At 42.4% G+C, this 24,519-nt stretch overlaps 1 protein-coding gene across 2 annotated transcripts; it reads left to right on the top strand.

Moving 5' to 3' along the window:
* Positions 1–8,893: 8,893 nt before the first annotated feature.
* Positions 8,894–23,954, top strand: LOC122542533 (pro-neuregulin-4, membrane-bound isoform-like). Of its 2 annotated transcripts, XM_043680375.1 has the most exons (6): positions 8,894–9,164; positions 9,437–9,558; positions 11,877–11,923; positions 18,492–18,582; positions 21,492–21,647; positions 23,813–23,954. In XM_043680375.1, the coding sequence occupies exons 3-6, from the start codon at positions 11,911–11,913 to the stop codon at positions 23,952–23,954; spliced, it is 402 nt and encodes a 133-aa protein (XP_043536310.1). In that variant the 5' UTR covers positions 8,894–9,164; positions 9,437–9,558; positions 11,877–11,910. The 2 variants fall into 2 exon arrangements, with proteins under 2 accessions (XP_043536310.1, XP_043536311.1); XM_043680376.1 differs by lacking the exons at positions 8,894–9,164; positions 9,437–9,558 and adding an exon at positions 11,123–11,307.
* Positions 23,955–24,519: the final 565 nt, after the last annotated feature.

Below are 24,519 nucleotides of genomic sequence, written 5' to 3'. Positions count from 1 at the left end.
TTATTTGGGTGGAACTGAGAAATAAGAAAGGGATGATCATCTTATTGGGATTGTATTATAGACCCCTAATAGTCAGAGGGAAATTGAGAAACAAACTTGTAAGGAGATCTCAAAGTTGACTCGAGGGATATTTGGAGTCTGTCAGAAGCAACACTAAAAGAATTGTAGAATATCCTGAATAATCATCATCACTCCAGTAAATCTAAAGCCACAGCATAAAAGGAAAGCGTGTATTTCAAAACACTACGATATTTTAATTGACATAGGAAATATTGGCAAAAATAGCAATTGATACAACTTGTTTATCCAAAATGTTTCCCTTAACATGCCCTTCATTGACCAATGAGGTCACTAGAGCACAAACACATGTTTGACTTTAACACTGTTACTGAAGTTCAACTAATTAACAGGAGCTGACACTTCTTTCACTGGGGCATAGGAGATTGATGGGGGGGGGGGTGACTTTATAGCAGTTTATAAAATTCTGAGAGGTATAAGTAGAGTTGATGGTAGTTGTCGTTTTCCTAGGGTGGGAGGTCTCAAGACGAGGGGGCACATTTTCAAGGTAAGAGGAGAAAGATTTAAAAACACATGAGGGGCAAATTCTTTTCAGTTATTGTACAGAATGAAGTGGTGGATGCAGGTACAGTTACAACATTTAAAAGACAGTTGGATAAATACATGAATAGGAAAGTTTTGGAGGGATATGGACCAGGAGCAGGCAGGTGGGACTAGGTTTGGCATGGACTGGTTGGACCAAAGAGTCTGTTTCCATGCTGGATGACTCTATGACTGTATGACTCTAAGTGCACAGCATTAAATTATCTAATTTACAGTATTAATTACAATAATAATGCTCATACAATACACTACTCCTATGTTAAAATGTTTCAAAGTGTTAGCTCCCCCTTGCAACTCTTACCCCTAGACCCTGGTGTCCGTCTTGCTAACCTTCCATTCTGCTCCTCCCCATTTTCTTGCCTCAGCAGGATAAAGTGAGGACTGCAGATTCTGGAGATCAGAGTCAAAAGGTGTGGTGCTTGAAAAGCACAGCCGGTCAGGCAACATCCGAGGAGCAGGAGAGTCAATGTTTCAAGCAAAACCTCTTCGTCAGGACAACTTATGCATGAAACATTGAATCTCCTGCTCCACGAATGCTGCCTGACTGGTTGTGCTTTTCCAGCGCCACTTTTTGACTTCTTGCCTCAGTAGCTGTGATGAACCCAACCACTGACTACCTCCAGGTTGTGATGATACTATGGCTTTAAGATTTTCTCCTCGATTTTTTTATGAAGAGAGGTTGAAACAGAAATGCCGAGCAGTCTGTTCCAAGACAATAAAGTCAACTTGTAAGGGTTTGTGTTGCTTATTTTAAGTTGGAACAGCATGAAATTGAAGCAGCATGAAAGGGTGGAGTCAGCTCCCACAACTTTAGATGAGAAAAGTTGGGCAGGGGTTTGAATGTAGTATAAATGTGGCACAGCCTAACTGGGCTGATTGATCTGTTTTCATTGTTCTCATGTTCCAGAAGCTAAGTTTGCATTGCTCATCAATTCCCTCTCACTCACACTCAGATCTTGACACATGGTAAATTGACGATTGGCTTCAGACAAATGAGGGAAGGAAGTTCTTTTATCACTGAGTGAGAAGGCAAGTAGCCAATACATAAAGCTGTTTAGAGTTATCACAGTCCCAGTGAGAATTTACTCAGTTTTTAAGTGTCAGTGCCTGTGATCAAAGGCTAATTGGGTTAGGTCTGTTAATGGACTGAACCACTTCTAGTTGATGAAAGCGTAGAGTTTTCAGACTGGGGGAAGTATCTAATTTTGTTTAGTAATTAACCTATTTAGGATGTCTGGCCAGGAAATGCATCATTAACATTTGGAGATTAACATCAATGAGATAAATGGTGTCTATTGTCAAATAAAAAAATTCCATAGCTCATCATGCTTAACCCAATGTTCAAGTTCAGTTTTAGGACCTTGTCTCTATGGAGAATATAAGAACCATGTCATTTTTGTAAACATGATATCTGGGAGGGCACAAAAGATTAACCTGCTTCTAACAGCATGCAAAGAATGCATTCCCAAAAAGTATATTTTAAATTCCTCTGAATTGATTGTATTGAATTGCTGTTTGAGTATTTGTGAAGTCAAGATGAGCTCTAGGTCAAAGGGTAGCAGTCTTGCCCCTTTGAGTAAGAGGACAATCTTGAGTCCCATTCCAGAGACACGAGAACAAAAATCTTTGTGCAGCACTCAGGGAGTATTACAATATCACAGCTGCCGACTTTCAGAGAGGAGTTTAGATTAATTTTTAATCAACCAGTTCAGAGATTCTATTACAAACCACTGAAGCAGATGGGACTTGAACCTGGGACTCCCTGGCTCAGAGGTAGCACCACTGCTCTCTCAGATGGGCAGACAAGATCCCATGGCGATATTCAGTTGACATTTTAGAGGGAACTCCCCAGTGTCTTGAGCAGTATTTACTTCTCAGTCAGCAATACTAAATTATGTATTCATTCTGCTGCTTGTATAGCATCTACTGTGCACAAGTTAGCTGCAACATTGAATACACAGTGAATATGTTTTGCTGGCAGTCAAATGTTTCGTATTGATGTGTTGGGTGCTCTATAAATGCAAGTTTTGCTTTTCTTTGAATCAGAAAATAATGGTGCATTTCAATATTATCATCTTACATATAAATAAATCTGATCGTTAAATGTAACTAAAAAAACTCCTACCATAGTCCTACCAGACCATATGGCTGCTCTCTCATTAGAGAGTGACAACTGCTGGTAGTTTAACCTGAGGGTCATCATGCCTCAGGTGAAGGGAGAGGTAGAGGAGGAGATTCCTTCATCGTAACCTCAGCCAGTGTGGGAATTGAACCCTCACCGTTGGCATCACTCTGATTCAAAAAGCAGCTGGCCAAACTAACAAAGCCCCCATTTTCTTAAATAGAGCCTGTAAGTGACTGTCTGCTCTGATGGCATTTGCTAGCTTTCTCAGAACACAGTGGAGGTAGCACTTCTGCACTACACCAATTGGATATACGTTAGCCAGTTGGCACATTGTTCCATTCGTGATACACAAAAGGAAGAGGTTTTAGTTTCCGGGTAAAAGCTTTGGATTGAATCCCCAGACTATAAACAGTGGTTGATGGCAGAGTCCTTGCTTGGCACTGTCCTAGCGTTCGAGGATTTGTGTTACAGGGAGAGGCTGAATAGGCTGGGGCTATTTTTCCTGAAGGCTGAGGGATGATCTTACAGAAGTTTAAACAATCATGAGGGGCATGGGTAGGGTGAAAAGTCAATGTCTTTTCTCAAGGGTAGGGGAGTCCAAAACTGGAGGGCATAGGTTTAAGGTGAGAGGGGAGAGATTTAAAAGGGACCGAATGGGCAACGTTTTCACGCAGAGGGTGGTGCATGCATGGAATGAGCTGCCAGAAGAAGTGGTGGAGGCTGGTACAATTACAGCATTTAAAAGATATCTGGATGGGTATATGAATAGAAGGGTTTAGAGGGATATGGTTCATATGCTGGCAAATGGGACGAGATTTATTTAGGATATCTGGTCGGCATGGACGAGTTGGACCGAAGGGTGTGTTTTTATGCTGTACATCTCTAAGACTCTATGCTGTCAACGGGCAGTACTAAGTTACAAATTGACATTGAGTTGCCCACCTCATTATAGATAAGTGAACAGAGATGTGCCCCATGATTCACATTCATACCAGTGTGCTGCCATCTGCATCCCTTCAGGCATTTCTGCCAAACATTTCTGTTTGGGAGCTGACAAGAAATTTTGCTTAATATGGTCCAGAACAAATTTTAAATGAGAATTCCTGAGGGACTCTGCCTAGGAGCTCCTTAGGACTGAGGATGACTTGCTTCCATTCCAGTTAGATTGGTCTGGCCAATATGTAATCTCCAGCCTCTGGTATAGACTGTGAGAGATGAATTGGATAGATGGGTTATTTAGTGACTTGTCCACTCCCTCCAATGCCTCAACTTCTCCTCTGCGCACTCCAGGTTAAGTTATTAGTTAGAAGAACTATTTGTTCGAGATCCATTCCACAGACTTTAGAATGGAAATATTCTTTAACATTCACATTTGGTTACCCATATGTTCTGGGAACCTGAACATTAACCTCATAATGTCTTACAGCAAGGAAGGCTCATTGAGCCTAATTTCTCTCTTCCAATACTTTGGACCATGATTTTTTTCAAGTGACTATCCTTTTCCTTTTTGAAAGTGATGACTAATCTGCTTCCACTGTCCTTTTAAGCATCTTATTCGAGATCATAATGATTCGTCTGCATTCAAACAATTCTCATCATCTCCGCCTCTGGGACTTCTACCAAATATCATACATCGGTGTCTTCTGGTGCCTTCCTCTCTTGTCAGTGGAAACAATTTCTCCTTATTTTGGGGGGGTTTGTGGGAGGACAGGTAGAGAGGAATGCAATAGGATTCATCAGCAATTGTGCTCTGTAAGTGCACACCCTTATCAGAGAACTCAGTGCAAGCTATGATCAAAGTCCTTTATGCCTCTATCCTGCTCCATATTTCCCTGAAGCATATCAATATCTGCAAAGCTTGTGTTAACAGATAACTGTTGCCAGATTCTGAACAGCAGTTTATCCAAGTCAAGGTGAGAGTGCCAAATGGTGAGATAATGAGCTCAGCTTATTACAATCCTGCATTAGGATAGACAATCCATTTGGAATTTCGAGAGGGGTACACAGGTTAAAAAGATTCAGGCCCCCTCCATAGCTCAGTGTGTGAATACAATAACTTTTCTAATGCTGAACTGTACGGACCCAGACTTGGGAACTAATTAGTGCAGAATGAGCTGATCTCATTGTGGGTCACATTGAGGATGTTACGATTCAGGATTCCATTAAAAAGTGTCTAGAGTATGGAACTCACATGGAGTCATTGAAGTGAATAATGTAGATATTCTTTAAGAGGAACAGACTTGGGAACTAATTAGTGCAGAATGAGCTGATCTCATTGTGGGTCACATTGAGGATGTTACGATTCAGGATTCCATTAAAGAGAGTGTCTAGAGTATGGAACTCACATGGAGTCTTTGAAGTGAATAATGTAGATATTCTTTAAGAGGAAGCTGGATGTATGTATAAATCTTATATATATATATATATATATATATATAAATATATATGTTGGGTAAAGGATTAAAAGGGAATGATATACATCATAATGGGCTGGCATAAACTTGATGGACCAATTGGCCTGCTTCTATACCATATTACTGAGAAAAAGAGACATGCAGTCAAAGCTTTTCATCTTGCACTCATCAGGACAGATGCAAGAATGCCAATTTCGTAGGGAGCACATTTGCACTGCATGAGAAAAAGGAGCTGATTCATTGGCACATTGGTCTCATTGGTTTAAGTTGTTCCTGTGGGGAATGCACCAGGAAGCTGTTGTTCCCCCAGGCTTTTATTTACTTCAAAAGTGATGCAAGGCCTGGGCATATAGTTAAGAACTATAAATATCTAGCCACTGAAATGGTGAAAGAGCAGGAATTTGACTTTGACCATACAGGATGAGCCATGATTGTGTTGAATGGTGGTGCAGGCTTAAGGGGTCAAATGGCCAACTCCTGCTCCTATTTTCTTTGTTTCAGTCTCTGTTATTCCTACAGAGGACAGGTCTGAGTGTAAGCTGTCCAGGTATGGTCAGTGCACTACACATTGCGAACAGTGAAAGAGGCATGCAGTCTGATACAATGTTAGTCATTGGGACCTGTGGCGACCCATGAATCTAGCATCACACCCACACTGAAATTCACATACCACATGCCTCATTAGTGTAGTGGTCAGAACATCCTTGTAGCTTGATGATAGCATCTCATTAGCGGAAAATACCACTCATGTTGTGAAATGGAAAACTTCACCTGTTGGTCAAGTGTTTGAGATATGAGCGTAATCCAACAGCAACTGGGGATACTTCAGATAAGTATGCCCGATACTCAGGGAGCAAAGATCTGATTAGATTAGATTACTTACAGTGTGGAAACAGGCCCTTCGGCCCAACAAGTCCACACCGACCCGCCGAAGCGTAACCCACCCATACCCCTACATTTACCCCTACCTAACACTACGGGCAATTTAGCATGGCCAATTCACCTGACTTGCACATCTTTGGAGTGTGGGAGGAAACCGGAGCACCCGGAGGAAACCCACGCAGACACGGGGAGAATGTGCAAACTCCACACAGTCAGTCGCCTGAGGCGGGAATTGAACCCGGGTCTCTGGCGCTGCGAGGCAGCAGTGCTAACCACTGTGCCACCGTTATCTGATTGATAACTATCCTGCAAGATGGCTTTCATATACCCTATTTGGATAGCAAGCTTTCCAATGAGAAAATGCCTCAAACTCTGTTCCTAAGGTTGAGTGAGTAGAATTGTAGGAATCCCAATGTGTGTATTGACCAGTGATGGAGGGTGGTATGTGTCAGGCAGAAGTAGAAAACCCATTAATGCCTTTCCCCAATGAGCACATCAAGGAAAAGGCTGCCCCTTTACAAAGATGAGTACAAGTGCTGGATCATAGAATCATAGAGTCCCTACAGTGTGGAAGCAGGCCATTCAGCCCACCAGGTCCACAGTGACCCTCCGATGAGCATCCCACACAGACCCACCCACCCCCTCCATCCTATCCCTGTAACCATGCCTTTCCCATGGCTAATTCATCCAACCTACACATCCCTGGACACTATGGGCACTTTAGCATGGCCAATCCACCCTAACCTGCATATCTTTGGATGGAGTTCATTAATTTGTGTATGGAGATTGTTACATGTAACTGTAGATTCAAATAATGCAAACATATTATCCATTATTAGAAGCATGCAAGGCATATGCAAAAGTCAGAGCATAATGTCCAACATTAGATTCCTGTGATTCCTGAAGAAGGGCCTGTGCCCGAAACGTAGAATCTCCTGTTCCCTGGATGCTGCCTGACCTGCTGTGCTGTTCCAGCAATAAAGTTTCAACTTTGTTTCCTGCATTACTAGAATTCAAAAAGAACCAATTGGCTGCGTAGCACTTAAGGACACTATGTAAATTCAAATCTATTTCCTTCCTTTTCCTTGTTATTTCTGCTTAACTTCAAACAAAACTCAATGGGAATTTTATATCAGAGGAGCTCAGTTGTGCAGTTTCCCAACACAGTAACTGGATGTCGAGGAAAACAATAACATTGCAACTTACAAAAATGTACCATTGCCTAAGATTGGCTGTTCCATCAATAATGCTGGGGTGGGGAAAACACAAGGGCTTGCTAGTGGAAGGTCCTTCATGTCTACACTCAGGATCAATGTCTAACACAATGAGACTCGGTACATCGACAGAGACCAACTCCTACCACCGCACTACACAGACTATGTGATCATGAACCACAATGACCCATCCAATCCCTGGTCAACATTGATGCCAACGATGCTCTTTTCTATCCTGTCTGGGGACCTGGCTGCTCTTGTTTGTTCGTTGAGTCTAGTTTTGGTAAAACCACTGATGATCAGACAATGCAAAAATAGATTCAACAACTAAACTATTGAATCTAACTCACCTGAATCAGAATAAAAATGCCCTTTAATGGTTTGTCAAAATACAGAGCAGCTGGAGGCCCTGCATTAAATATGCTTAATACAACAACAATTTGCATCTATATAATACCTTTAACAAGTAGGAAGAAAAGCTGTGAGTGAGCCAGGTAAGGATCCGTTTGGCCAGGGTGACCAAAGGGAGCCATATCAGAAAACTGAAGACTTGTATTGGCAACGTACCTTTCATGAATTCAAGGCATTCCATGCATTAGTTTTGCAATTGTTGTACAAAACACTGCAGTCCACCTGCAAATGGCAAGGTATCACAAAGTAAACAAGCAAAATAAACCAAATGCATTGAGCAAACTGTGACGAAAAGGCATATGGAGTTGAATATTGTGATTGTACTTTTTTTTCATTATTTTATGGGATGTGGGTATCATTGGTCAGGCCAGCATTTGTTCTCCATCCCTGACTACTCTTGGACGAAGTGACTCACTCAGCCATTTCAGAGGGCAGCTATGAGTCAACCTCATTTACTGTGAGTCTGGAGTCACTTGTCGGCCAGACCAGGTGGAGGTGGCAGATTTCCCTCCCAAAAGTGAAATACATGGGTTTATACAACAATTGGCAATAGTTGTAATGGTCATCATGACTGCAGTTCACATTTGATTCCAGAACTTTTTAATTTGCTTTGCTAATTGAATTTGAATTCCAGCAGCTGCTGATGGGATTTGAACCCATGGCCTCTGCGTACTGAATTATTACTGCAGTGACATTACTATTACGTGAGGCATTGGGTGTGGGTCATTGTGTGTGGGATGTGAGGTATTGTGTGTAAAGTGGGAGGGGTGTATTGTGCAAGGTGGGAGAATAATGTGTGTAGGGTGGGGAGGCTATTATGTGCAGGATGGAATGTTTTATGACATGTAAATGGAATAACACAAGTAGAGATTGACTTACAGCATTTTTCATTTGTTGCATCCATAATTGTGGAATAACTCAGCAGGGAAAATTATTTAAGTAAGGAGGAATAATGGGATGTTAGAAACATTTCTGAAGACAGTAGAAATGATTGGGAGAAAAAGTGGTAATTCAATTGGAAAAGTAGGGGAAGAACTGTGTATTTTGTGACTAACAGCCTTGACCTGGTACTTATAAATCTTACATTCTAACTTAGGAAGAGTTAATTCATTTTGTGCATCTGCAGTTTTTATACAAACCTGTTGAACATAGGGTGCTGTTACATGCACTGACTAGTTATAGCATGTCGTAATGAAAGGACCATGTTGTAAAAGGTGGTTTCCAAATCACTACTGCCTCGGGTGAAAAGTCTTCGATGGGAAATTTCTGCTCACATTCTGACACTGCATATCCCTTTGTGTTAAAATTTCACAAATTTGGCTCCAGCCTCCCTGCTTATTCATCAAAATAGAGATCACATATAAGGAAAGAGATTTGAGAGATATGATCTAACTGGGCCATCAGCCAAGCCAGAGAACGCAGGAACAAGCAAGTGGAAGAGAAGTCAACGAAGACTTGGTCCACCCAGAATAAGCATGTGACTTTGAGCTAGCAAAAGTCAGTCAAACAATGTTCAAGTGTTGTTTACAGAGCTCAGTGTTGAGTTGCGACACACTGAAGAGCTGATGTACTTGTTATTTTGGGTTCTTCACCCCCTACTCATGGGCAATTGGGGACGGCTAACACGTGCTAGCCAAGCCAGTGACACTCACATTCTGGGAATGCAGGAAAGGAAGCTTTTTTACTACACACTGTCACTATAACCTGGAGTTGTGTGATTTTTAACACTGTTCCAAAACCAACAGATTCTTTCATTATATTTGCCTCAGGGGAATTGGAATAGATTTCACACCCAGCACACTCCCCACCAGTAGTGAAGAGCTGAATACAAATTGGGCGGATGTCGAAGTATATGTAGAGGAGCAATAACCAACTGCGGGCTGCATTAGAAGTAAGTACAGAGGATTTCATTTTGGGTTTGGGTGGTTTTGTGAGGGTTCAACTTATGTAAAGATGGCGGTGTGTTGGTTTCTTTTGCTGTGAAATGTGCAGTCTCATTTCAGTGTCATAAATGATGCTTGTGAACTGTGTACCCTCTTACTGACAGTCAGAACACATCCAAAATATCTTGTGTTTATAAAATTCCTTTTGCAGCCAATCTTGAGTGAATGCAATGTGGCATCCAATTTGCACACAGCAAGCTCCCTCAAAAAGGCAACAGAAATCACCTTTATATCAATGATGCTTTCATTGAGACATGCCAATATATGACTTGCTAGTGCTATGATGAGAAAATAATTTGGTTCTGTCATATTTACTGATGGAAATACTGATCTCCCCTGTTCATCTTTGAAATAGCATGAAAGGAACTTTTGTTTTCCTACTCAGGGGAATGTGGAACCTTGGTTTAACATTTGATACAAAAGGTAGCATCTGTGACAATGCAGCATTTCCTCAGTGCTGTGTTGGAAATAGAAAGCAAGATTTTCATGCTAAAGTCCAGGAGTGGGACCGTAGACCCCACAACCTTCTGAGTCAGAGGCACCAACACTGAGAAGGATAAAATGATTCAGAAAAGATTTACAAGGATGTTGCCAGGGTTGGAGGGCTTAAGCTATTAAGGAGAGGCTTAATAGGTTGTGGCTATTTCCCCTGGAATGTCAGAGGCTGAGGGGTGACCTTATAGAGGTTTATAAAATCATGAGGGTCATGGATAGGGTGAATAGTTAAGGTCTTCTCCGCAAGGTAGGGGAGTCCAAAACTGGAGGGCATAGGTTTAAGGTGAGAGGGGAAAGACTTAAAAGTGACCTAAGGGGCAACATTTTCACACAGACAGTGGTGAGTATGTGGAAGGAGCTGAAAAGGAAGCAGTGGAGGTTGTTATAATTACAACATTTAAAAAGCATCTGGATGGACATATGAATAGGAAGGGTTTAGAGGGATATGGGCCAAATGCTGGCAAATGGGACTAGATTCATTTAGGATATCCGGTCGGCATGGACAAGTTGAATTAAAGGCTCTGCTTCCTTGGTATACAGCTTTATGACTCTATGACTGTAAACCACAATCTCTGTTTAACTCTCAATTTGTTCAAATTTAGTTGACAGCTGTAACTCACAGCTTAACACTCTTGTTTCTGAGTCAGGAGATCATCGTTACAAATCCTGTTTCTGAGACTTGAGCATAAAAATCTCGACTGAGAACTCACTGCAATGCTAAGCAAGTGTAGCACTGTTGCCAACCTTTCAGATGGAATTTTCCCTCTCAACCTTGCAAAGAAGATTAGAGAAGGTTGTTTATTTTTGTGTCCTAGCTGATACTTAACCTTCACCCAGTATAACAAAAGCAGATGATTACATTGCTCTTTGTGGCATCTTTGATGCATGCGAGTTGACTGCCATGTCTTCGATGTGACAACATTCCACAAAGTAATTTGTTAACCACAAAGATGATTGGGACATCCTGTGGCTGTGAAAGGCACTATAGAAATGCAAAACTTCCTTTGTCTTAGATGGTAAGAAGGCAGGAGAATGAAAGAACTGGTGTTCCTGCTCCTAATTGGCCTGACTCTTGATGAACTTCACTTGAGGCAGGTCCTTGGCTTTTTACCGGAACTCTTGAAGCTTCACCCTGAGCTGCTGTCATGGCAGTAGCTCCTCAGTGGTGACTTGCTGCTGTTTTCAATACTCAGAGTCAGATGGTAAGTCTAGCTCAGTTGGAACAGGAATTGAACTGGCAGAGTTGATGCTATTTCTGACCCACACACTGGCTAATCAGCCCAATCTAACAGAGATGTGCTCCTCCCTGGTTCTCACCTCTCTATCTCCACAATCTCCTCCAATCCTCCAAGGTTTTTGCACTCCTCAAATCCAGCCTCTTGAGCATCCTCCGATTTAACTGCTCCATCACTGGCATCCATTCCATTAGTTGTGTAGAGATTCTGAGCTCTGCAATTCCCTCCCTAAATCTTCTCCACATCTTCTTTAACTTACTTCAAAACCAAGATCTGGTAACCCGTTCTAAAACTTCCCAATGTAGCTCAGTGTCAAACTTTGTCCAACCCTTAAAGAAGTGCCTTGGGGATGGTAAGGGTGTAATATGAATGCAAGTTGTTGTTGCATATCCTTGGTAGATTCCTTTTACGTCATCCCAGTGTCACACTGAGCATTACTGTTTCTTCCCTGCTGTGACTGACTTTACCGTTGCAATTTGATAAAATGCCAACTGAGACCATGCCGGCTGTCTGAACTGATCTTTCTCATTTTGCAGGAAAATTAACGTGGGTCACAAGGAGCACTGGGACATGGCAACGCCAGGTAGGGAATGGAATCAGGATTAATGGGATATAAAGGAGAACAAAAACATTCTAAACTTTGTTGGGATTGAGAACCTTGGCCATGTTATGAGAGGGTGCTGTTTATAGATTTGTTATAACACAAGAGAGGATGGCATTGTGGCTCAGTGGTTAGCACTACTGCCTCACAGCAGCATGGACCTGGGTTCGATTCTAGCCTTGGGCAGCTGCCTTTGTGGGGTTTACACATTCTCCCCATGTCTGTGTGGGTTTCCGCCCACAGTCCAAAGATGTGCAGGTTAGGTGACTTGGCCATTCTAAATTGACCATAGTGTCTGTGGATGTGTGGGCTAAGTGGATTAGCCACAAGAAACACAGGGATGGGGTAGGGGTGGGTCTGGGAGTGATTCTCTTTGGAGTGTTGGTCTGGACTCGATAGGTAGAATGGTCTGCATCCACTCTGTGGGGAGTTGTGTAAAGTTAAAACTGGCAAGGAAGACAGAAAGCATAGACCCTTGCACCATAATCAAATCTGTAGGGCTTGTGTGGTGCAGTAGTAGTGCCCTACCTTTCAGCCAAGAGTTCTGGATTCAAGTCAAGTAATAATACTGTTGATCAGAAAATATTGATAATTAAATCTGTGGGACATTGAACCACTTCATATTGAGCTTCCACTTTAGCCTTTTGACTTATATTCAATATCCATTTTTTTTCAAACATTTCCCTTTCACTCCTTCCCCAGAATGTGCTGACCCATCACTGGATTGCCAGGGGATAACCTCCTGTGACACCTTGTTCAAGACACCAACCGCTTACCCTGAGCCTAAACAGCAAATGTTGTTGCTTGATTTGGCGGTTGTGCTGAGATCTAAAGAAGGATCAGACTGAACTCAAAATGTTAACCCTGTTTCTCTCTCCACGGATGCTGCCAGAATTGCTGAGTTTCTCCAGCATTCTCCATAGTTTGTTTCAGATTTCCAGCATCTGCGATATTTTGCTTTTAAATATTGGTGTTATGTTTCACAGCGTGTGAGCACCACTGGCAAGGCCAGCAGTTGTTTCCTGTCCCTAACTGCCCCTTGAACTAAGTGGCTTGTTAGGCCTTTCTACCTTTAAACTCAACCACATTGCTGTGGTCTGGAGTCACATGTTGGACAGACCGGGTAAGGGCAGCGGATTTCCTTTCCTAAAAGAGTTATAAGACTTGAGCTATAACGAGAGGCTAGAAAAACTCGGGTTGTTTTCCCTGGAGCAGTGGGGTTGAGGGGAGACTTGGTAGAAATTTATAAAGTAATGTGATGTTGATGGGTTGATGGTCAGAATCTTTTTCCCAGAGTCAAAATGTCTAATACTACAGGGCATACATTTTAGGTGAGAGGGGGCAAGTTCAAAGGAGATGTGAGGGGAAAATTGTTTGCACAGAGTGTACTAGGAGTCTGGAACACGCTGCCGGGGGTGGTGGAAGAGGCAGCTCTGATAGGGATGTTTAAGGGACTTTTAGTGAAGCACATGAATATGCAAGGAATGGATGGATATGGAGCAAGGGCAGGTTGAAGGGATTAGTTTAATTTGGCGCCATATTCGGCACAACATCATGATCTGAGGAGCACGTTCCTGTGCTGTACAGTTCTATGTTCTAAAGGCCTTTAGTGAACCAGATGAGTTATTACAACAGTGACAACATTCATGGTTATCATCTCTGAGACTCTCATTATATTCCAGATTAATTCTGTGATGGGATTCAAACTGATATCTCCAGACGATCATTATAGATATCTAAGTTAGCCAGTCTGGTAACATTACCATTATGTCACAACTTAAGTCCCTCAATAGGGCAAACCACAAGCCACTCAATCCAACTTCTGTCCTGAGGCATGCTCAGTCAATGGAACTGGAGGATAAGTAGGTCTGTGCTTCCTGTCACTTTTGCACCAAATCTTCATCCCCTGCTGCCAATTCATTGAGTCATGCAGCACAGAAACAGACCCTTTGGTCCAACCAATCCATGCCAATCATAATCCCATTTCAAACTCGTCGTCATGTGAATAAGACACTAACCCCAAAGGAGTGGCATTCACACTCCAATAGTTATCATATTCTCATCATAGAAACATTGAAGATCAGTGCAGGACTTGGCCATTTGACTGGTCAAGGCTTTATCTCCGTACTGCATGTCGTGTGTTTACTGAGGCATTTTGACACCACATTTTCTCCCTTTGTAACAGTATTTCAAAAGTTCCTTGCTTGCTGTAAAGCACTTTGAGGTGTCCACAGTTGGGAAAGGTGCTATATAAATGCATGTCTTTCTTCTTTTGATTCCTGTAATTGTGGTCTGTAATAGCCATCAAATGGCCATCCCTGAGGGATTGGTATTATGTTAAATTAACACCTAAGAATTGAAGAATGTAAGTAATGTTATAAATGGTGTCATCTTAGACCTGTTAGCAAAATAGAGAGCCTAATGGATACCCGTTGTTGGATTTTGAGCAGATAATTTAGCCTGATGTGTTAGTGGGAGCCCTGTATTGCCAGAGGTGCATTTCAAATGAGACATGTCTGATTACAAGAGTGGATGTAATGAGTGCTATGACACGTGTTGAAGTTGAACAGGGAGCTTTCCCAGGATTGAGAGTGTGGTGTTGGTAAAGCCACAGCAGGTCAGGCTGCATCCGAGGAGCAGGGGAATTGACGTTTTGGGCAAGAGCCTTTCATCAGGAATGAATCCTGATGATCGGCTCTTGCCTGAAAAGTCGATTCTCCTGCTCCTCAGATGCTGCCTGACCTGCCGTGCTTTTCCTGCACAACACTCTTAACTCTGATCTCCAGCATCTACAGTCCTCACTTTCTCCTAGCTTTCCCAGGACCCTGAGTAGACATTCCTCCTCTTCCTTCCACTTGAGACGGCAATGAGGAGACGGTTTCTCTCTCAGAGAATCATGAATGCATGGAACTCCCTTCCCCAGAGAGGCAGTGTCACTGACTATTTTCAAGATGAAGATAGATAGATACTTGACTAATGAGAAAGTCAAAGGATAATGGGGGCGGGCAGGAATGCGGATTTGAGGCTACGGTCAGTTGATTTTACCGAATGGTGGGACAGGCTTGAGAGGATCAAATGACGTATTCCTGCTCCTAACCGCCTTCATCAACTAACTAGTAATTAATCTTATTTTCCACTTGTGATGTGTGTCAATTTGCAGCATTGCGTCTGAAGTTGAGAAATATAAATGCAAGCATTTCTTCTTTAGCTGAAAAGTAGATATTTGGCCCCTTCGTACTTCTGATTTCACAAATTCTGAGTGATCACGTGGCGAGGAATGTCAGTGTTGGGTTACGGAAACTTCCTCACGTTTCACTCTCATTGTTCGTGTCAAGCATTCATGGATCATGCATGGCAGTGGTCAGATTACTCCCTCCTACGTTAGCTTCCGCCATCAGCCATCCTGACGGTGTGTGAACACTGAAGTTGTGCAGCTTCCTCCTCAGCAGCTCACATGTATCTGTTAATCCACATACCCACTATTTGATGCCATCCCTGCCCCAGCCTGCCCAGCTCACGAAGGGCGCTCACAGGATCTGCTGGTAATGCATTCTTCAGATTGCCTCTTCTCTGGAAATTTGTTGCCATTGATAGTATAATAGTAACATGAACTCATCACAGTTGCTTTGACAACCACATCAAATCTGGATAGTAAGTGTCAACATTTGACATTCCAGATCATTGACATCCGATATCATCCTACAGTAAGAAACTCTAAAACAGTCAGTATGTTTTGAGTTTCCTAACTCTCCTCTTTGGGAATCTAACATTCTGTCACCAGCGAGATTACATTGGCAAAAGCAGAAGTAGGCCATTCAGCCCATTGAGTCTGCTCCACCATTTAATGAGGTCATGGCTTGTCTGATAAACCTCACTCAGCTTTCCTGCTTTTGCCCCATTACCTTTGATTCCCTTTCTCATTAAAAATCCATATTAGCCTTGAATATGCTTAATGACCCACTGTCTATGGTAAACAATTCCACAGATTGAAAGGTAAAGTCGCCGTTATCTATAGGGCTGCTCTCTCATTAAAAAGAGGCAACGGGTGGTGGCCTAACCTGCGGGTAACCAGGCAAGGGAAGAGGTTCAGATGGAGAGTCTGTCATGGTAATCTCAACTACTGTGGGAACAGGACCCATAGCACTGGCATGAATAACTAGCTGTATGGCCAACTGAGCTAATTGACCCCTGCAACCTTCTGAGACAAGAAATTCCTCCTTGTTTGTGTCTTAAATGTACAATCCCTTATTCTGAGATGACATCTTAGACTCTCCCAGAAGGGGAAATAACCTTTCTGCATCTTCCCCCTTAAGTCCCCTAAGAATCTTGTAGGTTTCAATATCTTTGATTCTTCTATGCTCTAACAAGTACAGGCCTAATCTACCTAACCTCTCCTCATAAGACAAACCTCCTGTACCTGGCATCAGTCTAGTAAACCTTCTCTACTGCCTCAGAGTCTAAGGACTAATTCCAGATTTTTTTTTTCTTTTGTTGAATCCAAATTCCACCATCTGGTACAGTGGGATTCAAACCCTGGCCCTTCGAACATTACCTGGGTCTCTGAGTTAATAGTCCAGCGATAATAGCACTAGGCCATCGTCTCCCACTGATATATAAGGTCACCGCCTTGTCTCTGATGCTCCAGGGAAAACAGCCCCAGCCTGTTCAGCCTCTCCCTATAGCGCAAACCATCCAAACCTGGCAACATCCTTGTAAATCTTTTCTGAAACCTTTCAAGTTTTGTTCAAGAATCTTCATTCGCTCCTGGTCTCTGAATTTCTACAACTCCAAATCCAAGGTCCTTCCACAAGGACCAACTCCTTCTGGTCCTTCCACAACCTCAGCCATTTCAGTTTTAACCACTCCTGCAACGTTCCAACATTGTGCTTCTCCAACTCCAACCTCTCGTACCCTTTCTTCTCTGCATCCTAGTCACTTGTGCCTTCAGCTCTGTAAACTCTGAGTCTCTTTGCCTCTCCTTATACACTGTCCCCCACATTATGAGAACAATTACACGTCAAAAGTACTAACTTGGCTGTAAAATTATTTAACCTGCTGCCACTAATGTTTGCATTATCGACATGGCTTTGACGTTGTGTCAAGCTGTCCAGCTGACCCCCTGCCCAGTCAGGTCTTGGGGGCGAGACATGAAGTTTGAGGCTGGAGGTTTGGTAACTGCACTGTCTTCAGTGTCAGTGTGATGTCTCAAGGTCTGTGCCTTAACAGAGTGACCATGGTCTGTCACTTAGGAATTCTAACAAATTCTTTTTATTTACTCACTATAGTACAGCACTGCAGTACAAACATCATTATATTGTCAGAATATGGACTCTCATGATCTTATTTAACATGTTTTGAATCATCCTGGAGTTATGGAAGGTGCAGTGAAAAATGCAAATCCTTTATTAAGAAAACTTATCCCTTTGATCAAGCATATAGTGAACCTTCTTCATATCTCTTGCTTTAGATCAGTGTCACTTTTGAGTCTGACAATCCATTGTGTGACAGTAAACATTACTCATTTCTTTGCTGCTTCTTTTGCCTGTTTTATCTTAAATCTCTGTACTCCAGTTATCGACTCTCCTGCTAATGGAAACAATTTCTCCCTCTCAATTATCAAAGCCTTTGAACAGTTCGAATAAACGTCTCCTTCACCTTTTCTTCTCCAAGGACAATAAGCCTAATTTATCTTCCCATATTTGGAGTCCTGATCACCAGAGCCATTTGAGAAAATCCTCTCTGTGGTTTTGGACTGTGTAGGTTTCAGAACTTTCCTCTGTTATTCTTCCATGGGATGTGGGTGTCACTGGCAACATTAGTTCCCCGTCCCTTCAGTGGCTCACTAATACCATTTCAAAAGACAGATCAGAATCAACATCATTGCTGTGTGTCTGGAGTCACATACAGGCCAGAGTAAGTCAGGATGGTACATTTACTTTGCTAAAAGGCATGAGGGAAACAGATGGGCTTTCAAAAATAAAAACAGTTGCTATATGGCCACCATTTGACTAGTGTATATCCTAGATATTACTTTTCTTTAAAAAACTGGATTTAAATTGCTACCATGGCAGAATTTGAACCCTTGACCTCCAGAACATTAGCTTGAAGGCTTTGGATTACTAGTCCAGGGATTTTACCATTACATCACTGTCTCCCCTTAACTGACAACAATAAAGCACTTAAGGTCTGACCAATGATTGTATACATAGACACTGCTGTCTAGCATCTGTTGCTCATACTGTGCAAATCCAGACTCCTCGATGTTGGTGTCTCTGTCCTTGTTTTGTCATCTCATTCTGCCGCCAGCTAAGTGAACTGGACTCAGCAACACAAACAACCAGGAACTGGCAAAGTTTCTTGGAATTTGAATCAAATATGTAAAATGTACAGAAACAACTTTAGGACAGCTCAATCATACCGTACTTGAGCTGTAATAGAATAGCAAGTCAAACAGCAATGTAACAGGTAAGCATTTCACTCACGCTATGGCTTTTTTCCTAAAGATTTTGCCATGATAATCATTACTTTTGACTCTTTTCTTTTCTGTTAGCACATGGTCAGCTCTGCCCAAACATCTACAATTCCTACTGTCTTAATGGAGGCACCTGCTACATTCTAAGAATGTCCTATCCATTCTGCTGGTAAGTCAAACGTAGCCCTCAGTCTGTAAACAATCGGAATCAGACCCCAACAAAATCATTACCTACAGTGGACATGGTGGTCCATAGAGATGGAGGGTGCAGTAGGAGGCCCCTCTGTGGGAAATTCAAATCGAGCTCTGGTGTGGTGTGGTGAGAGTCTAAATTAGAGTGGTGCTGGAAACGCACAGCAGGTAAGGCAGCATCCGAGGAGCAGGAAAATCAACGTTTTGGGCAAAAGCCCATCACCAGGTGTGGTGAGAACTCGGCCTGTTCATTGTAAGGGACTGAAATTGAGTGGCCCAGATCCTTATGTAGAAACATAGAAGATGGGAGCAAGTGTAGGCTGTTTGACCCCTTGAGCCTTGTCCACAATTCATTATGATCAAGGCTGCCACTGTGCGCTGGAGGTACAAGGAGTGAATGTCTAAGAATTGGGATGTTATATTGAGGTTGTACAAGATGTTGATGAGACCTTTTCTGGACTACTGTGTCCAATTCTGGTGGCTTTGCTATAGGAAGGATATTATTAAGCAGGAAAGGATTCAAAGAGATTTACCAGGATATTGCCAGGAATGGAGACTTTGAGTTATAAGGAAAAGCTGGATAGCTGGGACTTGTTTCACTGGAGTCTAGAGGTGACCTTATAGAGGTTTATTAAATCATGAGGGGTATAGATAAGGTGAATGGCAGGTGTCATTTTTCTAGGGTGGGGGATTCCAAGACTAGGGGACATATTTTTAAGGTGAGAGGAGAAAGATTTTTTTAAAAGGTGAGTAGTTTGTGTGTGGAATGAACTTCCAGAGGAAGTGGTGAATGTGAGTACAGTTACAACATTTAAAAGATATTTAAGTAAGTTCATGAATAACAAATGTTTGGAGGGATATGGGCCAAGCGCAGGCAGGTGGGACTAGTTTAGTTTGGGATTATGATTAGCATGGACTGGTTAGACCAAAAGGTCTGTTTCTGTGTTGTATTACTCTATGACTGTTACTCAATAAATGTGGTCTTGAACAAGCTAGCTGCTTTATCCTGGATGGTGTTGAGATGCATTTGTGTTGCTGAAACTGCACTGGCCCAGACAAGCAGGGAGTAATGCTTCACACTCACGACATGTGCCTTGTGAGTTGGTAGAAAGGTTTTGGAGAGGCAAAAGTTAGGAGCTGGCATCAAGTCATTCAAGTGTGGGAGTCATCATGTCTAAGTCAAGTTCTGATCTCTCATTAGACTGGAGGGTCAACTGAAAATTCAGAACTGAGATTGATGGATGCTTGACAGCGACACGCTTCTTTGGTTGGGGTGTAGGCATTACTGGAAAGTCCCTCCTTAATTGCCTCTTAGTGACTTACTCAGCTATTTTCAGAAGGCAGTTAAGAGTCAACCATATTACTAGGAGCCTGGAATCACAAAACGGCCAAACCTGCAGGTTTCGTTGCTTAAAAGTATTACTGATACCAGTTGGCCTTTTATGCCAATTTGATAATAGCTTTATATTCAACATTTGCTCACCAGCCACCATGATGGGATTTGAACCCTTGACCCACAGCATTTGGATTATTGGACAGCAACACTAAACCACACTACCATTTTACCTTGGAATTCAGAGTTATTAAATGAAGTTAAGATACAGATTACTTTTCTCCAAATGCACACTTTTGAATAATTGTATTTGCAAAAGAATATAATTGCACTAGAAGCTGTTCAGATGTAATTCACTTCCTAGTTCAATTCCTAGGGTGAAGGGTTCACTTAAAGAAGAAATGTTTAAAGGGTTGGCGTCGAGAAGAATGAGAGATTTATTGTAATGTATGGGATTCTGATTGAGGACTGGAAGGATGTTTCCTCTTGTGGAAGACACATGAACAAGGGGACACGCTAAAGATAAGAGGCTCTCACATTTAGGATGGAGATGATGGGAAATGTTTTCTCGCAGAGACTGTCTGCGGAAACAGTGGAGTGGTGGTCATTGGATTTATTCCAGGCTATGTTGGATAGATTTTCGATGGACAAAGCAGTCTAGAGTTAACAGGAAAATGGAAGTTGAGACCATAATCAGGCAGCCTGTTATGCACCCCTCAAAACATTTCAAGAAGGTAGCCCAGACCCTAACTTTGCTAGTTGTTTTAAGCAGGTGTAAAGTGGATATTCCAGGAGGGATGCAGCTGATCAGACCACTCAGTTTCAATCAAAACAGAACTTATTTACAGACTACTGAATGAAACACAGACAAAAGAGAACAGAATATAGAATAACTTAACCTATCTGAAAACCCCACCAACTCTATCGCAACTTAATGATGCTGCTCCGATTTCCTACAACATCCCCATAAACACCCCCCTGACAAAAAAGGTAACTTCAAACCCAGGTTCTTACAAGAGAGATGTCAGAGAGAGAGAATCAGCATGGAACTGCTTCACACTCCAGCAGCTACTTCTCGAGATCCCCAAAGCTAAATCAAACTAGAAAAATCCCTGAACTGGAAGAACTGGCCACTCCCCTTTCATTGTACAAGTGCTTTGTTTAAAAATTCTGATTATTGCCTTCGGCAGGATCTGTTAGCCATAATCAAAGTGGCCTTACCTCAGACAAATCGGAACCTCTGCCTTTTATAACCCCTCTTGAAAAATACCAAGGACAACATAACCTTGTTAAAGGAGCAGCATCGTCACACAGCCATAAGCGTATTGAATTGCATAGCAGACTCAAAGGGCCGAATGGCCTCCTCTTGCTCTTATATTCCTAAAAGGAGTAAGGGCTAAATGGCAGGTCCATTCCTATGTTCCTTCATTTGCCTTCAGCTCTGACCTGGATGGATGTTAGCTGATGCTTGTCAATCATACTAACCATGATGTGATCCACCCTCAGTCTCTTGTTCTGTTATCTGGGCTAATTCAGAGTAATATCTTCCCTAGGTGTGATGACAGCTTCCAAGGAAGCCGATGTGAAGAGTTCTTGCTACCGAGCCATCAATTACATAGGGCTATAAGTCCATCACTGATCGTTGTTATTGTGGTGGCTTTGATTATTGTGTTCGCCATAACACTTGGTATAGCACACTTCTACTGCAGGTGAGTGTACCTGATTAACTGCTGATCTGGCCTGACAATAAAATGCATCAGTATGGCTGGGATTGAATAGGGAGGAAGGGAGCAGGATAGAGGCAAGACGTCTTAGTTTTCCTCTGCTCATAAATAGTCTACTGGTACATTTTTATCATATATCCTAAGACACAGCACATGACCTGCTTCGAGCCTTCTCTGAGTCTTCAGCTGCCTTCATCTTTTCTGAAACTCAGAATATTTGTTAGGATTAGCCCAAAATGCTATTGGTTGTCAGGTACCTCTCCATATTACCAATGATTGCATTCTTTGATATATGGTAGTATAGGATGTGAATATTTGAATTTTTTTCAATTGTTGAATTAAACAAAGGCTCAGGGAGAATAGTTCCCAAATGCATAATCCATGGCAGCCTTGCAACGAATCAGAGTCGACAGGCCAACTAATCAACACTCTGTTGCTCCTTTTGAAATTTAGTATTCTTGTGTTGTATCCTGATGAGTGATGAAGATGAAAAAATTCAACAGCATACCCCCTTGTTCAGCTAGATATTGTTTCCTGTATTAGACTGGGCAGAAAAGACCTGACATTTATTTAGCACCTTCCACAACTTCAGGATATCCCAAAGGGCTTTACAGTCAATTAGGTACTTGTTGAACTGTGGGAAATGCAGTGTGAAATAATTCCACCAAGGTTGGTATCCTGTCATTAAGTCACCCATTATTTACACATGCATAGTACATGGACTCTGAACCAGCTAACTTAGAGCCAGCTCTTAGAGTGAACAGAACCCTTGACACTCCTGTTTATATCTGTCAGTCAGAACGCCCTGTTTCATCCAGGTTAATGGCCCCAATCAGGAAACTTCAATGATAGCCACCTAGTTGACATTGTTCCAATCACTGCACACTACATATGTGCACAGCAAACGTCCACAAGCAGCAATTAATTACTGCTCTACATAATCTAGCTTATTGTGTTGAATGAGGAATTCCTGTCAGTCAGGGCACTAGGAAAACTCCCCTGTTGGTCTCTGAATTAACCATGTGATCCTTTACATCCAATCATAAGGGCAGGTAGGGCATTGGTTTAATGTCTCAGGGGGCTCTTCCAACAGTTTTATTTTATCCTTCCATGGGATGTGGGCATTACATTTGTTGTCCACACCTAACTGCCCTAGAACTGAGTGGCTTGTAATGGCCATTTCAGTGAAGTCAGTCACATTGGTGTGGAGTTACAAGTAGGTCTTCTATAAGGGGCATTAATTAGCCAAATGACAATTGGCAATGGTTTCGTAGTCACTATGACTGAACCTAGATACATGATTACAGATTTTAGTAACTGATTACAAAAGCCATTAGATGTCCTGGTGGGACTTGCATCCACGTCCCCATAGCATTGGACTGGACTTCTGGGTTACTAGACAAAATGGCAACACCTCCCCAAGCACTGGAATTGTCAGACTGCATTTTGTGTACAAGTCCCCAATGTGGGACTTGAACATACAACCCTCTGACTGAGGCTCTGGTGATATTCCAGGGCATCACTGAGTGTCACCAAGATGTTTCACCATGGTGGGGAAGCATTGGATTAAATAGCACCTTAGCAGAGCAACAGGTCCCTGGCAGCTCCATAGACACATTATCAAAGGAATCTTCACGCCAGGTTACATTAAGGGAGCCACATAAAAATGTGTTGAAGAGGAGTTTGTTAGGGAACATCTTAAAGGATGAATGGGAACTAGGAGAGCCGGGTACATTTAGGAGGGCAATTTCAGAGTTCAGAGCCCAGGCAGCTCAGGGTACAACCATCAATGATTGGAGTGATTAAAATACTGGCTTTCTCAAGAGACCAGAAATGGAGGAACACAGAGGGTTGTAGGAGGAGATTACAGATAGAGAGGGGCAAAGTCATAGAGCGATTTGAAAGCAGAGGTGAGAATAAAAAACTGAGATGCTGCCGGACTTGGAGCCAATGTTGATCAGTGAACACAGGGGCGATAGATGTGTGAGTGAGGGTCTGGACACCCAGAGTTTGGGATAAGATGAAGAAAGTCCTCCACCCACATCACTCCAAGGTACATAGCTTACTCTTTGCAGAATTGCACAGTTCGCAGCAAGTGCTGAAGACAAGTGTTGGACACATGAATTATTCATAGTTTCTTGCACTTACAGGAAACGGAGACAAAAAAGAAACAACCAGAGGAACAGCAGCTTGTACTACACAGTGACAGCACATAGAGCAATTGACATCAGGGAGATACTGTCGGTCAGCTCCAGCATCAAAAAGCAAGATGTAGATTCCAGACCCATTTAGAAGTCCAAGGAGGGGATGTTTTAGGTGAGAAATGTCAAAGTGGATGACCCTTCTGAACTGCAGCTTGAGAGTATCTCTCCTGGAACGAATGAACAAAATGTTTGAGTCACACAAGTGACCAGCAACAACAGCAGAAGGTCATTGACCTGTTTGCTCCTGTATGCCCTCTCACCTGGATTCTTAGTAACAGGGCCTCCATTTTCATGCCATCTCGGATTCTTAAAGGGTTTGACGAGGTAAATGCTGAGAGGACGTTTCTCCTCATGGGAGACTCTTGGATCAGGCGGCATAGTCTCAGAATAAAAGGCCGCCAGTTTAAGACTGAGGAATTTCTTCTATCAGAGGGTTGTGAGTCTTTGGAACTCCTTGCCACAGAGAGCTGTGGGGGTACAGTCCTTGTTTATACCTCAGGCTGAGATAGATAGAGGTTTGATCAGTAGGAAAACCAAGGGTTACGGCAGGAAAGTGGACACAAGGAATATCATCTGATCAGCAGTGATCTTACTGATTGGTGGAGCTGGCTCGAACATTAAACATCCTATTCCATTTCTTATGGTCTTTGTAT

Source organism: Chiloscyllium plagiosum, chromosome 40 (genome assembly GCF_004010195.1).
Source record: "Chiloscyllium plagiosum isolate BGI_BamShark_2017 chromosome 40, ASM401019v2, whole genome shotgun sequence".
NCBI lineage: Eukaryota > Metazoa > Chordata > Chondrichthyes > Orectolobiformes > Hemiscylliidae > Chiloscyllium > Chiloscyllium plagiosum.
The sequence above is the reverse complement of the archived record's forward strand: the minus strand, read 5'-3'. Positions and strand labels throughout refer to the sequence as shown.